Source organism: Oculina patagonica, chromosome 11 (genome assembly GCF_052425735.1).
Source record: "Oculina patagonica isolate OP01 chromosome 11, crgOcupat, whole genome shotgun sequence".
NCBI classification, from domain to species: Eukaryota; Metazoa; Cnidaria; class Anthozoa; order Scleractinia; family Oculinidae; genus Oculina; species Oculina patagonica.
Window position 1 is genome coordinate 13,858,321 of NC_135768.1, and position 15,737 is coordinate 13,874,057.

General features: G+C 40.7%; 2 protein-coding genes and 1 long non-coding RNA gene across 3 annotated transcripts in view; 2 read left to right on the top strand and 1 right to left on the bottom strand.

The window, feature by feature from the left end:
- Nucleotides 1-7,148, top strand: part of LOC144630307 (uncharacterized) — a 26,841-nt gene extending 19,693 nt beyond the window's left edge. Inside the window, exons 10-11 of the mRNA XM_078488649.1 lie at nt 1,826-2,025; nt 4,409-7,148. Coding sequence (XP_078344775.1) covers nt 1,826-2,025; nt 4,409-6,904 — 2,696 coding nt within the window. The 3' untranslated portion in view covers nt 6,905-7,148. The remainder of the gene's footprint in view (nt 1-1,825; nt 2,026-4,408) is intronic.
- The window catches only part of LOC144630445 (uncharacterized), a 14,089-nt gene extending 4,184 nt beyond the window's left edge, over nt 1-9,905 (bottom strand). Inside the window, exons 1-2 of the long non-coding RNA XR_013566538.1 lie at nt 9,844-9,905; nt 9,530-9,614 (exon numbers count right to left, since the gene is read on the bottom strand). This is a non-coding gene — a long non-coding RNA (uncharacterized LOC144630445). The remainder of the gene's footprint in view (nt 1-9,529; nt 9,615-9,843) is intronic.
- A 290-nt stretch (nt 9,906-10,195) lies between these two features.
- Nucleotides 10,196-15,282, top strand: LOC144630393 (tRNA wybutosine-synthesizing protein 5-like). The gene is made up of 5 exons (XM_078488759.1): nt 10,196-10,487; nt 12,254-12,323; nt 12,549-12,593; nt 13,094-13,231; nt 14,748-15,282. Exons 1-5 carry the CDS (start codon nt 10,252-10,254, stop codon nt 15,249-15,251), a joined length of 993 nt encoding a protein of 330 aa, XP_078344885.1. The 5' UTR covers nt 10,196-10,251; the 3' UTR covers nt 15,252-15,282.
- The last annotated feature ends 455 nt before the right edge of the window (nt 15,283-15,737 follow it).

Consider the following 15,737-nt stretch of genomic DNA (forward strand, 5'->3'; position numbering starts at 1 on the left):
GCAGTAAGCTCTTATAGCAAACAGATCATTATTTACTCTTGCCGTAGCTTATGGCGATCGATTCAACATTGGATGCGCGCGTATATAAATACAAACACATTTGGCAAGAAAGTCTTTGTAGGTTTTTAGGTGTTTTTTAATCAAACACATTAAAGTAGGAAAAAAATAAATAAGTTATTTACCGGCTTAGAGTCGGTCCGTATAGTGAAAAACTGTGACCTCGGCCTTGAAAATGCTGCCCTCGGCCTGCGGCCTCGGGCAGCATTTTCAAGACCTCGGTCACAGTTTTTCACTATACGGACCTCCCAGCCGGCAAATAACATATATTTATTTTTTTCTCAGCGCGCGAGCGGTCAAGATGAACCGAATCCTGCAATCTGATTGGTTCCGGGAGCGGGCGGAATTTTCCGATCTTGACCGCGGTCAACGGAACGGGATGCATCCCCTCGCGAAATCAGTTTGTAGCGCGAGTCGAACGAACACATGAGAGTTTTGCTCTCCAAAATCGAAATAGCTGTTCACCAACCGTTGTAAATTTGAAAGGACTAAAAAGCAGTGGAATTAAAGGCCTCAAAGTTCTTCAAAAGGCGAGTATTTATTTATTTCTCAACAAAATTGAGTTGTAGTTTACCGTTCGTAGTTTGCCGTTGTTTGTGCATGCATTTCGCAATGATTTTCACGCCATTGCGGTAAACTTCATCGGTTTTTAGACTTCCTCTAAGAGTTAAACTGCCTTGTTTATCCGTCACTTTTTGCTAAAAACAGAGCACTATTTGCCATCATTCAAGGAAATGAGATTCTTTGATTAAAAACGGACAAATTAATTATCACAATATTGTGCCGTACGTAGACACTACGCATTTCATTCAGTTTGGCACTGTTTATCTGCTAGGAATCATTGCAGAGATTATTAATTTGTTCACACAAGTGTGAATAGCTTGTAAAACTGCTTTTCAGTCAAAGAGTTTTTTTGAGTCAAGAGAAATAGGATTAACACCCTACGAGCAAAGTTTCTTTCAAAACTTTTCAAAACATTTATCGGCAATTGTTCGGGAAGCCGAAATCGATTTAAATGTGTTAAGTTTTGTGTCTTATGTGTGCTATATTTATGATTTTTTTTGCTTTTCTTGATTCTCTGCAGTGTAAATTAAATACATGTTTAAATATGCTGAACCGTTCTTGAGTATGGTTCATTATAAAAGCAGCTATTTTATTCCGAAATAAATAGCAAACAGAATTCTTCACTCTTGCTCGTCGATCGAGTCGGACTCAACATTGAAGTCAGTCATATCCGCGCGTATACAAACAAAGATTTTGCGACGCATTTTTTCTCGGTTTCTTTTCCAAGCAAATAAACTAGAAAAAAAAAACCGTTATTTGCCGGCCTAGGTCGGTCCGTATTGGGAAAAACTGTACCCTCGGTCTTGAGCACGGCCCTCGGCCTGCGGCCTGCGGACCTCGGGCACAGTTTTTCCCAATACGGACCTCCGGACATCTGAAATGTGATAAAACAGTGTTTGATATATGTTCTCAATCGAGGCTAAAAGTAAGGAATAAACGGAGAGAGATATTACAGCCTTCATCCTTAGTTTACTCTGATAAGTAAAATATTGGATTTGCGGATTGCCAAGACAATGTTATTATATGGATGAAAATAAGTACTCTTTTAACAGAATCATGCCAAAGACTGTTACCTATTTAATTCGTACAAGCATAGAATGGGCGTACATTATTTAAAAAACCACTTCGGCTTCCAAAGTTATACCCTCGAACTCTGTTCTTCCGTAGCAAATGATCTATAACAGTGTATTCCTCGTTATTTTAGGTAAAGGAGATCTTTTTGGCGAGGACATCTCACGCAAGACCCCTGCAAAGCGAGCAAACGGTGACGTCAGAGCTCTGACGTATTGTGACGTTTACTTCATAACACGTGAACGCCTGCAGAATGTTCTCCACTTTTACCAGGACTTCGCGTTCAAGTTCTCCGACAGTCTTGAGCTTACATACGATCTGGGAGCGAGTGAGGTAATTCAATTTGTCAATTTTAGCGGAGCTCCCAGCGGCCCGAAGGGCCGCAGAGCAGAACCCCATACCCATAGAAAATTAACAGACCCATGCTTTTGGTTTTTCATGGTCATCATTGGCTAGCGGTATGGTTCGCGGGCGCGTACGACGTACGTACGTCGTGCAACATGGCGGCCATACCCCAGAAATAGGATTAAGGTTATGGTTAACGTCAGCTTACATGTTTGATATTGGACATCCATGTCATGGTCTATTGACAGCTGTCAAAACAAGGTTTCCGCTGACCAGTATCACATGACCATATCGCGGGCTCACATACAGAACTCATCGAGGTCGAATGTTTTTTCGAAGTTTACCGCTGACCGAGTAATGGTTTATATAGGATCGCGGGCTCAAGTGCTATATTTTTTTTTATCGGTCAGTAAATTCGGATTTTCGAAAAGGGCGAAGTAAATAACTGGGGAGCTCCGCTTTTAGGCTTGGCTAAATCTATTTAAGTAATGGTCCGTGTAAGAACTAGGCAAAAGAACAATAGGCTAGTGAAATAGCGGCAGTTAGGCTTCAGGCGCTAATTTCTCTAATCAAATTAAATCTGAACGACCTGATTGGCCCATACGCGAAAAGCGCGAAATTTGAATTTAAAATTTAAATTAAGATAACTCGTAAACCATTCAAACAACATTTTATTTCGGCTACCCATTCAATACATTCAAAACTGTAACATATCTAAAATTTGGACAATTTCTACGTGCCAAAATGGAGAAAGTTACAATGATATAAAATAACTTTGGGATTAGCTCAGCGATACATCAATCAGCGAACTCGTGAAAAACATTTCGCTCGGATTTCACAAAGGAACTGCCAATTTGTGATCCAAAACAGCAACAACTCAAGCGGATATCGGGAACGCGCCAAAGTCGCGCGAAATATCACCAACAGCAACAAACATTCTAAATACAGATTGAAAATAAAAATACCTCGATGAAAACGTTTGGTAATCCTTTTCAAAACAAGTCTTCTAATACATCTTATGCTGAAGCAATGTCCACCACATCAAAAAAAAAAAAAATAATAATAATAATAGCCGCCTGTCGTGTCCGTTTCCGAGCCGCGGGAAAGGTTTTGATAAAAACAGATTCCATGAACAAATTTCTTTGAGACTCTCCAAAGAACAGATAAAAGCGATAACGACTACGTCGAAATGTTCGTTTTTGTAAAGTGTTTATGCTGCCTTGTCAAGAATCGAAGAAGAATCGAAGCGACGGTTCAGCTTTGAACAGCGCGTGTTCTGCAATTCCGGCACCAGAGTTGTATGTTCAATTCCTGAAGTGGCGTAGTAGTTGAAAATGGAGCAGCCTAGAGAAATAACAAAGTCGAATGAGAGAAGAGTTGAGATAGACGCGTTTCGAAAGAAACAAACAAGCCAGTTGTAAGAAGTAACACGTGCGGACGTGTGAAAATATTTCCACTGCAGCTCACTGCCTTTAGCTTACCTCAATGCAAGTGCTAAATTCGCATCTCGTTTGGAATGGTATTCTCTCCCTACAAAAACAACATAGCTTTCGCTTTCACTTCTTGTGACCAGTTAGAGTCCATTTACCAGTGCCACAAAAATTTTCTTCTTGGCAGGCGACAGCAAACAGCTGTTGTGGTCAACATTTCCAAATCCGTCACCCCTCGTGTTGTGGAAAGCAGTAGTCACTCTTGAAGGGCATCTCCATCGATATTTTCGACGAAATATACTTTAAAATTGTAATAAATAATAAGTATGTATTCGAAAATATGTAATAAATAGATTTGGTGAAAAATACGACAAGATTCGCTCATAAAAGGGCAAGAAATCTCGGAGCTCCGATCGCAAATCCAAGATGGCGTCGCATGAAGATCGCGCTTGCTGCGTGTTTTGCGTTCTACCTTTTGATTGGCGCATAGAACAATGCTGAAACTTGGCCGTGAGGGGGATAACAGGGGCAAGGGGAAAACTACGTGAAAAAATGTTGTTTTTGTCGGGATTTTCTTGTTTTTTGGGCGATTTTTTGATATTGACCAATCACATGCGTCGATTTAATTGAAATTAATAATTAAGACTTAACACCTTTTAATCGATTTTGCGTTTGGCCTGCCTAGTTCTTACGCGGACCATTACTTAATATGTTCCTTCAAAACGATCAACTACATATGCTACTATGCTCCTTGTCTACTGTGATTGACGACTTTTTTTCTCCTTACAAAACCAAAACGTTGTCCGCAGGCAGATAAAAAGAAAAAAAGAAACTCATCAACTTGATGAAAGACATACCTTAGACCGCTCCTGTTCCTTCCTCCCTCTAATTTAAAATCGTAGTTTTTCTGATGTTCCTTTTCCTTGTTCCCATTCTTTCAGCGGGACATCTGGCGCAGAGGAGGCCTGGATTCCATATCAGAAGACGAGGAAGAGGAAGACGAGGAAACGGAGACGAAAGCCCTTGATGGCGTGTTTAATCACGTGAACCATACCAATCACTCAAACCATATCTATGGTAACTCGACACGGTTCAACAGGAGGCCAGGACACAAGTTAAACCTGTACAGAAGACCAAATCACTTTAAGCCCGCGGAATCGTGGAGCGGACTCAAGAAAAACAACGCATCGGAATGGAGGAATCGAACAATTGACGTTGAAAAGCAACCGTTGTGTGTTTTACCTTCAGAGGAAGAATGTTCATCTCCTCGATCTCCGAGATCGCTTATTCGTCAACTGTCAGTCCAAGTAAACGAGGGTTCTAAAAATAATGCCCTAGAATCATCACCAGAGGAGAAATCTTCCCAAAGTGAACTTTTATCTGATCCAAGCCTGGAATGGGATCAGGAGAATTTTGCATTGAAAAACGACGCAAATTCGTTCCAGGATGAGAAAGACGGTGAAAGTTTTGAAATGAAAAACATGAATTCAGGCATTTCAGTATCTGTAATGGAAGAAATTGTTGAGGAAGGAGAACATAACGAGCGTGACAAACTTCTCACAGAGCAGCTCTCCTCTGAAGATGAATCCACGGACAGAAATTCACAAGATAGCGACTCTCTAGCGCTGACAAAGAGATACAGCAGGGATTTTACAAAGCATCTTTACTTGGGGTGTGAAGAGAATGATATAGACAGACCGTTTCCTTACTCAAACGAAGATCTCGATGATATTCCTGAGTCAGAAAACACACACTTTTCAACGGCGATAACAGAAACTGAAGACACTCCGAGGGGATTATATGACAAAGTTGGAGACACAACAAGAGGCTTATATGATGATGTTGATGATACTCCAAGGAGTTTGTATAACGGTGACACTCTGAGGAGTTTATACGACGACGACATTGCAGACACCCTGAGAGGTCTATATGACGATGTTGAGAGTATAGGATACACTGATTTTGATACCATGGTTAATGGAACTAGAAGCCCTCGTTTCGTCTCGTCGCCAACTCCTAGTAGCTTAAACAAAAGTCCTGTTCGTAGCATCCCTACTTCACCAATAGAAAGCACACATGGAAGCTGCAGAAGTGGTTTTTCAGAGCTTCCATTCAGAGGGAGCTTAACGGATAGCAAAAAACTTAGTGGAGTGAATACTCCATATGGAAGCCCTCAAGGAATTCAACCAACTTCTAATTCCAGAAACTCAAGGGATTATCGAGAAAATTCTGCAGGAAGTTCCAAAAATTCGGGTTGGTTGCTTGGCCCTGAAAAGCCTGATAGTCCACGAAATAAATTTGGGAGCATCTTTTCCGAGTTGAGAGCACCAAGTCCCTCTGCTGGGAGCCTAAAGGAGGGTGCCTCTCGCGAAAGACGCCCACGAAAAGGAGCCTTGAGGCGCACTTTAACTGAGTTCCATTCACCTACTAGCTCTTGCGGTTCTTTAAACGAGAAACCAGTATCTTCCCCCCGACGGAGGAAGGTTTCCGGGGCTATTCAGCCTCCCATGATATTTGCGCCGCTTGTCACGAATGTGAACAATCCTTATAAGGACTTCGTGCCACCCGTACGTGAGTCCCCGATCACGTGTGATTGTGAGCCAGAGGACGACATTCCGTGCGAGGGTCTGGGACTGCTTTCAAGTGGAGAAAAAGAATGTGACATTTGTTTCGATGGAAAAAGCGACAGTTCTAAAGCAAATAATTCTGAGGACACAAGAGAGGACTTCTTCAGAAACGCGGGAGACCTTATCGCTGACAAACAACTCCGATGTTTGAGTGGTAGAGAAAGTGAAGACCAGTTTGCCGAAAATCGCGAATTTTCATCCCGATCAACTCTGACATCTGAAACTTCGTTTGACAAAAGAGACCTTCGGAGCGATCTGTCTCAGAAAATTGATGACTCATCAATTGATGGTACCTCAGTTAAAGAGCTTACTGAATGCTTCGAGCGACCATTTTCATCCTACTCGAATCTTCACCAACGACCCAGTCTATCTGCGGCTTATTCAACGCAATGCATTGAAAAGGAGGAAATTCCCGAAAGCGACGAACTGCCGTTTCGCCCAATGCGATCTAGTTTTTCTGAGCCTCACTTAAGTCTCAGAATTCCTGTGCTTAATGAAATCACACAGCAAAGATTGTCCGAGGAGGATGTGGAACACGCAAGTTTAGCCAGCCAAGACACAGAGACTCGGAATCTCGAGGATATTTTCAAAGATGTCTCCAGCACCAAAGAAGCCATTGAAAAACTAGGGGTGATATTAAGTTCACCCGAGCCAGATATCTATACAGACCTCGCGGACACGAAACAAACAGTTCAGAAACTAGATAAACAGGTTTTAAACCTGAATAAAGAGGTTGCGTCACTAAGCAGTGACGTTAAGACTGTTTTGGAGCTGTTAAGAGGCCTGAAAAATGGCCAAGTGGTAGTATGACAAAATTAAACTGTAAAATGAAAACGAAATGAAAACACTACTATACAGTGTTCACACGGAAGTTTTTATAGTGAAGGGTGAAGAGTATGTACATAATGCATAAACGTTGCTGGTATATAGTGTACGCAAATAATGAGAAAATAGAAATCACAAGTTTAGTTAGTCTGATGCAAACAATAGGATACGTTTGAGACTGTTTGGGAGGACCTTTTGAGTTCTTCAAAATTCATGTGAGTACTAGTGTTTGCATGTGGGAGGCGCGGTGGCCTAATGGTTAGCGTGCTCGCCTCCGAGTCGAACGGCCCGGGTTCGAGGCCTGGCCGGGGCGCTGCGTTGTGTTCTTAGGCAAGACACTTTACTCTCACAGTGCCTCTCTCCACCCAGGTGTATAAATGGGTACCGGCGAATTTACTGCTGGGGTAACCCTGCGATGGACTAGCATCCCATCCAGGGGGGAGTAGCAATACTTCTAGTCGCTTAATGCTACGGAAACCGGGATAAGCTCCGGCCTGTATGGGCCACTAGGCTCGAAGCAGACTTTACTACTAGTGTTTGCATAAGGCTAGCTATCAAACATAAGGTGGCTGTTTTCTATTCTATTTTTTACAGAAAATAAAGCAGAGAAATGTAAAATGATGTCATAACCTAAGGGATGATAACCATGAGGTCACGACGCCACAATAATTAAATGAAAATCCTCAGAGGGCGCAGTAAATAATCAAAATTTTATAGATATGTATATTTTTCCAGAGATATTTATGAAAGACAATACTGAATCAGTATAGCATATAAAGAGAATATTTTTCTGTACATAGGATTAGAATGTAAATAGAAAAGGAAAGTTATATGATCCTTGGCCTCAGAATGTAGTACTTTTAATATTAATGTTCACCGTTTAAGTAAAGTTACCAACATTATGAAATGCAGACAAATCACCCCTATAAAGGACACCTCCCATAGCAAGCACATATTCATGGTCCAAGCTTCCATTCTTTCACTCCTCATGAATGCAACCTTGGGGAAGACTTACATATCAAAAGTGATCATCCAAGATTTTGATCAAGGAATTTCATAACCGTGGCTCGTTCTAAAACAATTAGTTCCAGGATTCTTTTAGTGGTGGTCACTTCATTAAAAGCCCCAAGCCATCAATTGAAACCCCTTAAAACAAGGTACAACTATCAACCCCGTCAATTTTATAGGGGCTCCTTTTTTCTTTCTCTTCCCTCCTTCCCTCAACTCTGCCCCCCCCCCCTCCCCTGCTCCTAAGTGTCGGTCACTTCTTACAGCAAACTTATATTTTCCTAGTAAAGAGGGTCCTGAAGGGGGGTCCTAAATCCCAGTTCCCAGCCCAATTTTGGTCCAAATCCCAGTTCCCTGGCTAATTTTGGTCGAAATCCCAGTTCATAAACAAAACAAAAAAAGACAGGTCTGCACGGACTCCCCATGTGCCTTGTGGTCGCCGGTGTATGTTTTTAAAGGATGCACATTCGATCCTCAACCCTAACGGTCTATGTATAAAAAGGTCACAAAACATTCTACTGCCGGGAACAGAATTGAGAACACATCTCTACCTCAACAGCTGAAGAGAATCGCGAAGAGTGGAAACCGCCAGTACTGTTGTAGCCACTGAAAAAAGTTGCAGAAATATTTGTCGTTCACGACACTTTGGCACAATACCTTTAAACAACGGTGTCGAAGACAGAGGCGGCGGCGCGGAGCGTTTTGGAACGTGGAGGGGGGGGGGGGGCTAAGACTGTCCCAAAAATACCGGCAGGTTTTCATATTGGATAAACTTTTTTTCCTTTCTATCGACCTTTTGTTTTTTGAGCTTTTGGCTACACCGCAGATTTCCGAAGATTCTCCATTTTTGTTCGAATGCCATACGAACGTTTCCGATCATTTTCGAACTTTTATGAAGGCAAACAAAGTTTTCCGAAGACGTCCAAGAAAGTTTCGAAGATGTTTGAACTCACTCACGAGACGGAATCGCTGTGCTCGCGATATTTTCGGCACCAAATCGTGGGGGGGGGGCTGCGTGCCCCCGCAAAATTTTCGTTTTGGGGGGCAACAGCTCTCCTGCCCCCATTCTCCGCCGGTTATGGAAGATTATCACGACATCGCACCACCAAAGACGAAGATCATGCCAGTGACGAAAACTACAACCTTGACATGTCTGACCTGACAATTTTGTTGAATTAAATGAGAGCATTGGAGCCTTATACAAAATTAACCTTTGCCAGGAGCCCATGACATTGGCTCCTGCCCTTGCTGGAACAAATTTTAAAAAATCCTCAGATCAGCTCTTTTTTTAAAAAAGGGTAAATCCTTTAAATACATGCTTTTGAGAAAAAAAAATATAATTTGAAGGCGCTAATGCGATGCCGGTGACCACTGGGCACATGGGGAGTCCGTGCAGACCAGTTTTTTACTTTATTTTCACAAAGAAGTGAAATCCCATTCCCATTTTCTAAAGTGTTTTGTCCCATTCCCAGTGGTAAAATCCCAGTACTTGCTGCTCAGGTTGTCGAAATAATGGAAACGTCAGTCACCAACAACAGTTCTTTTCTGAACTATTTTTACCTGGAATATTACACTTTACAATCAGTAATCATATTTACCTACCAAACGAATCCGATTGTGGATACCTATCTTCAGTCGTGCCCACTTTGATTGATTCCTATTATAAAACACCGTCCACAGCCGGACACTGCGACACAAAACAGGATTTTTGCAAGGAAAAATTAGCTGTCGCTTAAAATAAAATGTTAATGGAATAAGCCTGTCACTGAGGCCATCTTCAATTCGTTACATCTTGTCACAAAGGCAGTAACCCTTTGTGTTTTTAATAGTACTGTTACTCATAAACCCCTGTATTGTCTGTCTTTTGTACACCTACTACATCATTTTTGTACATCTCACAAAATCATTACTCTTACACAGAACTTGGTATTTCACCGTATTTGAAAATAACCATTCCAGTTACTGGGAACGTCGTCATTTTATCAAGAGTTTCGGAGCTTTTGTTTTCCTGCTCTGTATTGTTTTTGACGCTCTTTGTTGCTTTGTTCGTTCTTTGTTTTACGTCACCGGTGAGTTTCACAGGTTCTTACACCGACGATGAGCCAGAGTTTCATGCAGCTTGGCGGCGCAAAAGCCGCCATCTTGCAAGTGAATGTCGAGAAGATACTGGGACGAGTTTATTTGTGGAACCCAGTCTTCCCTTTTTTGCGCCTGGTGAGTATAAACAACATGGCGGAAAAGTTGTACCTAATGTGACACCTAATGTAGCCTTTCTTCAATCTCTTTGGATCTTTCATGATCCATATAAATTCTACTAAAAAATAATGGCAATGAAAGAAAAGAAAGATGTTCGTGTTTACAGTGAAGTGACCAAAGAAATCTTCGAATCAATAGTAACTCCTAAACGCGAGCCGGCGATTTTGCGAGGGCTAGACATTGGAAGTGCTGGAGAAAAATGGACAGCAGAGTATTTAGCGCAGCATGGTGGAGAAAGAGCAGTAAAGATTCATGTGTGTCCTACTGGCAAGATGGATTTTATTCACAAAAACTTTGCTTACAAGTAAGCGATGCGGTTACACAGTCGAATATAATCAAACCAAAAATCAATCGAACCCAATGGAACATCAATCGTTCGATTGGGTTCGGTAATCGAACAAAATCGAAAATCTATTTTGCTGTGAGTGAACCAATGGAACACAATCGAACGTAATCGAACACAAGTCGATTCGATTTTGTTTGGAATTCGTCTCTAGATACATGTAAGTAAATCAGGCAAGCCAAACTGGGGAGACAGTGCACCGTACAAAATGTCCAAAGTATAAACAAACAGGAGTTCGGTTATCGAACGTTGGATCGAGTTCGATTGTCAACTGTTCATTAATCGAACCTTCGATTTTGTTCGATTCAATTACCGAACGTTTGATTGGATATGCCAGGTTTATAACAGTACATATTCGTGTAGTTTATCCAGACAAAGTGCGATCTGAAACAAATTTCGGGAGAATAAGGCCTGTTTACATGGAGGGAGGGTGCCCCGGCTAACCGAGTTACCCAGCTAGAAGGGATGAAACATAGCCCGCCTTTACATGCAGAATTCACAGCCCTTCTACCCGAGTTGAGACAGCGTCATTGAAGCGTGTCACAGCGTGGGAAAACCATGTAGCTCCAAATGATTGAAGAAAAATATGACTTTTTACTAAATAATCAAAGCTAGCCATCTTCAAACCTATTTTATTTTGATGTGCAAGCTCTTAGAACTTTAGTACGTCCATTTATGGGGGAATTCAATCGAAATTCAACAGTCTTTGGCCGCCAAATTGAAATTAAATTTGTTGTTTCGTGAGTTAGGATAATCATTCCTACGAAAATTTCGAATTAATTAGCTGTTGCTCAAAGAAAAATTTTCCAGCCTACAGATAAAACTAATTTGATCTAATTTTGGTCAAATAGCACTGTTTGGGTCTAGAATTTATACATTTTATGCCATTAACTTCAAATTTAATTTAAGAACACGCGCGAAGACTTATCCCGGCAAGCCGGGATAGCCCGGGCATAACAGTTTACATGGCAAAAAGCTATCCCACCTAGAAGGGTGCCCTGGGCAAGCAGACCGAGTGCTTCGGCAAGGAGAGTTTCCCGTCTTGCATGTAAACGCTCCGATGCATTCTCTAAAGAAACGTATGAAAAGTTGGCTTGCCCAGGGTAGCTCGGTTAGCCGGGTAACTCGGTTAGCCGGGGCACCCGCCTTCCATGTAAACAGGCCCTAAGTGTACAAGAAGAAAATTGACAGAAAAGTCTGTTGAGTGAAGGCTTATCCCCACTTCCCACCTTCTCCCTCCTTCCAAAAGCAACACCTGTACTTCTGACAACAAAGATACCATCTGAAGCAATGGAAGCATAGCCTCCTGGGCCCAGTTGTTCAAAGGGGCGATAACGCTATCCAGTGGATAAGTGTTAACAAAACATAGTGCACTATCTGCGCATAGTGATTTATCCAGTGGATAGCATTATCCGTCTTATGAACAAATGAGGCCTGCTCAGATGCTCTTTGGGATCGTCATGTGTTACTCTCCCATGTTTCTCTTGGGGGATGAAGAACAAGAACTACCCTCCCATAATACTTCATATGAACAAACTTGTTCAACAAAGTTTTTCTTAATTCTTTTGTTCAGTGTTTTACAAAAGCAGATTAGTAAAACTAATTCAACCAATCTTAGTAATCTGTATTGAAAAATTCAAACTGCACAGGGACCAAATTCAAAAAACTCCTCACCATGGGCGAGTATGCCAATAAAATGTGAAATCTATTTTGTTTTTGTTTTTTAGAACTCTTCCATTTAACCAGTTTGTTAAGCATGCTAGTGAGGATGTCCATGAAGAATATTTTATTTGCCCAGTAAGTTGCTTCTTCTTTCACCTGTTTTATTGTATTAATTTTGTAAATTAATATTCAAACTTAAGATAAATCAATGTTTGGTTAACAGAGGTTGAATATATAAAGATTGGGAGTAAAGGAGGTTTTCCATTTTTTTTCTATTTTATTTTTATTTTATTTAATAATTTCATTTTCTTTAGAATACAAGAATGACAGGATTTATTTTTAAGCTTTTCTGTCTTCTAGGAGGAAAAGTATTACTTGAGATCACTTGGAGATGATCCCAGAAAGGTAAAATTAATAAGGCAATTCAGAACCTATATGTTTATTATAATTATAATTATGTTTAATATTTCAGTACAGATAATTTTATTCAAGCTTATAAATTAAACAGAACCAGTAAATGTTTTTCTTTGTGCATGGTGCACTGTCTCTAATGCAGTTATGCCTAAGTTTTAACAGTTCAGGATAATTCTTTTTACATCTAAATCCCAACACAATATTAAAATCTAACCTGCTTTGGAGTCTTGACCTGACAAAAACAGCATAATGATGAAAGGTTTAGTTTTCATTTTGTGAACATTGAAAAGTTAACCAACTGGAAGCTCTATCCAGAGTTGAGTGAAACACTGTACAGCAAGAGTTTGAAATTTTCCCATCTCACTGCTCAGATCTAGAATTGTTTTTCATTGGCAAACTACTTCTTGAGATGGCATGTGCAGCTGTTTTCTTAACTCACACACTACGTCATTTTTAACAAGTAACAGCAATATAAGATTTTTTTTCGATAGGACATCTCAGACATAACAATACAGTTCCCAAGCTTGGCTCAAGATATAAAAATCCCAAAACTGTACCCTGAGGACAGATTCTTTTCCAGTGTGTTTAGAATCAGTTCTCCACAGGGACAGTTATGGACCCACTATGATGTAAGTATTGACATTAATCTGCTTCGTGGTCAATGCCATTGACCACATTGATTCATTTATGTGCTCTAATCAGCTTGTCAAATAACTGCAGATGTTTGTTTCACCTTGATTGGACAATACCTAAATAGAAATTAGCATTGTCACAAAATCATTGCTGGCACACGGCATGACACATCTAGTTTGTGTAACATATATAAAGTGGCTTAGCATGAGATTCCAGTCCATTGCAGGTTAGGCCTCAGCGTTATCAGGTTGTCCTTAAATCAGTATACCAGTACATTTTCCCTCCTGGGTGGAGGAACACAACACAATTGCAATGACCTCAGCTGGGCTCAAACCTGCATTACTTCATCTGAAGTCTTAAAACACCTCCTCGTTTCACTGCTGAGTAATGTATAATCATACCACTTTTTTGTGGGGTTAGACGTAGGCCTTTTGACCATAAAAATCTTGACAGTATGCTTAACATAGATGACACTACAGTGTACAACTCATTAAAAATCCTTTTCAAAGAACTTTCAGTTACATATATCTAGAAGGTGCAGTGGCCTGTTGGTTAGTGCACTAGACTCTGCATCCAATAAGGCAAAATTTGAGACATGACCAAGGTTACAGTGCTGTGTTCATAAGCAAGAAACTTTACTCTTAATGCTGCCTCTCTTGAGTGTCCACCCAGGTGTAAAGTGCTGGTAAACTGAATGAAATATTGGGGGACCCTTTGAATGGTCTAGCAATCCATCCGGCCAGAGAAAAGTGCTGGCTTGGTGGCCCACCAAACTTGAATGTAGGCTTTGCTTTTAGTGTAACATGTTTTGGTGTATTTTTTTTAGAAGGCAAGCATGGCCTAGTGGTCAGGGTACTGGACTTATAACCCTGACATCACAAATCCCCCTCTCTGCCATAAGAGGGATTTGTGTTCATCGTCATCATCAATCCTTTAAACGCCCAGTGGCGCATAGGGCATCAACAAGTCGCCTCCATTCTTGTCGGTCCTTTGCAAGCCGCGAAGCTTGCCCCCAGGTCAGATTTAGAGCCTGAAGTTCTGCTTCTGCAGTTCTTCTCCAGGTGGATTTTGGACGGCCTCTTTTTCTTTTACCCTCTGGTGTCCATCTGAGAGCAACTTTAGAAATGCTGGTAGATTCTCTACGGAGCACATGACCAACCCAACTCCATCGTTTCCGTGTGAGAACAATACTCATGTCCTCCTGTTCTGTCAATTTAAAGAGCTCGTTGTTGGAGATCTTTTGTGGCCAAAAGATGTGCAAGATTTTTCGGATTTGTGTTCGGTGGTCCCAAATTCTACTCTTCCATGCCTTGTAAATAGCCAGCTGGTCAGCCTTCAGCCAGTTGGGATTTTTAACAAAATTTGTTTAAAATCCCAACTGGCAGGGATACCATTTGCAATATCTGTTTGTTTGTTTACAGTGTCCACAATTAGCACAACAGTGCTAAATACTCTGACACTTAAATAAAGTGATTTTATTTTTACTTTCTATTTCTCCAATGATTTCTGCAGATTATGGATAACCTTCTCATCCAAGTAACTGGACGGAAGCGTGTTGTCCTTTTCAGCCCAAAAGATGCCACAAAACTATACTTAAATGGCGACAAATCAGAAGTGTTGGATATAGATAACCCAGACTTGTCAAAATATCCAAAATTTGCCGAGGTGACGCCCTATGAATGTTACATGGAACCTGGTGATGTTTTGTTCATTCCTGCAATGTGGTTCCACAATGTTATATCTTTACAGTTCGGTGTAGCAGTCAATGTGTTTTGGCGCCATTTGGACCCATGTTACTATGACAGCAAGGACACGTACGGCAACAAGGATTTGGTCCCTGCCACAAGGGCCATGCAAATAATGGACCGAGCTATCAAGGCCTTAGAGGAACTTCCAGAGGAGTACAAAGATTTTTATGCGAGAAGAATAGTTTGTAAAGTAAAGGAAAAATGCTATACTGGTAAACGCGTGAATAGCTTTAACAATGTAAATGGCGAGGCTAAGAAAACCGAGTAAATTAAAAGTTGCAAATATTCATTAACCCTGATGATGACTGTTGTCGAAAAAGTTTGTTTTTTTTGTTGTTGTAATTTTTTACATTTATAATGTTTTCGCGAATATTATGCTATCCATGTTTTAAATGCATGTTGCTCGCATACCTTATTGTTACTAATTTTCGTGAGAACTTAATTTTGCGAAAATTGAAGAGGCGAATTTCGCGATTTCTCAGAAAAATAGTGTTGAAAGGAACTCAATTTCGCGAATTTTTTTTAATTGCTGATGCGCATTAATAAAGGGGTAGTCTCAAAATCGGTGCTACAATTTTTAGAGCCATATTTGACAAAGATATTGAGCATAACCATAGCAAAACAAAACTTTGATACAAAGCTTAACTGTATGCTACACGGTTGTGTGATTCAGATTAAGAGAGAGTGAACATACGGAAAACCAAGTAAACTGACATTACGGTTAACAAACGACATTTATTTTCGCGAGAACTTT

Coding starts and splice junctions, on each gene's coding strand:
- LOC144630393 (XM_078488759.1), top strand. CDS start 10,252: ATGGCAATGAAAGAAAAGAAAGATGTTCGTGTTTACAGTGAAGTGACC. Junction 10,488..12,253: donor CACAAAAACTTTGCTTACAA/GTAAGCGATGCG, acceptor TTTGTTTTTTAG/AACTCTTCCATTTAACCAGT. Junction 12,324..12,548: donor AAGAATATTTTATTTGCCCA/GTAAGTTGCTTC, acceptor TCTGTCTTCTAG/GAGGAAAAGTATTACTTGAG.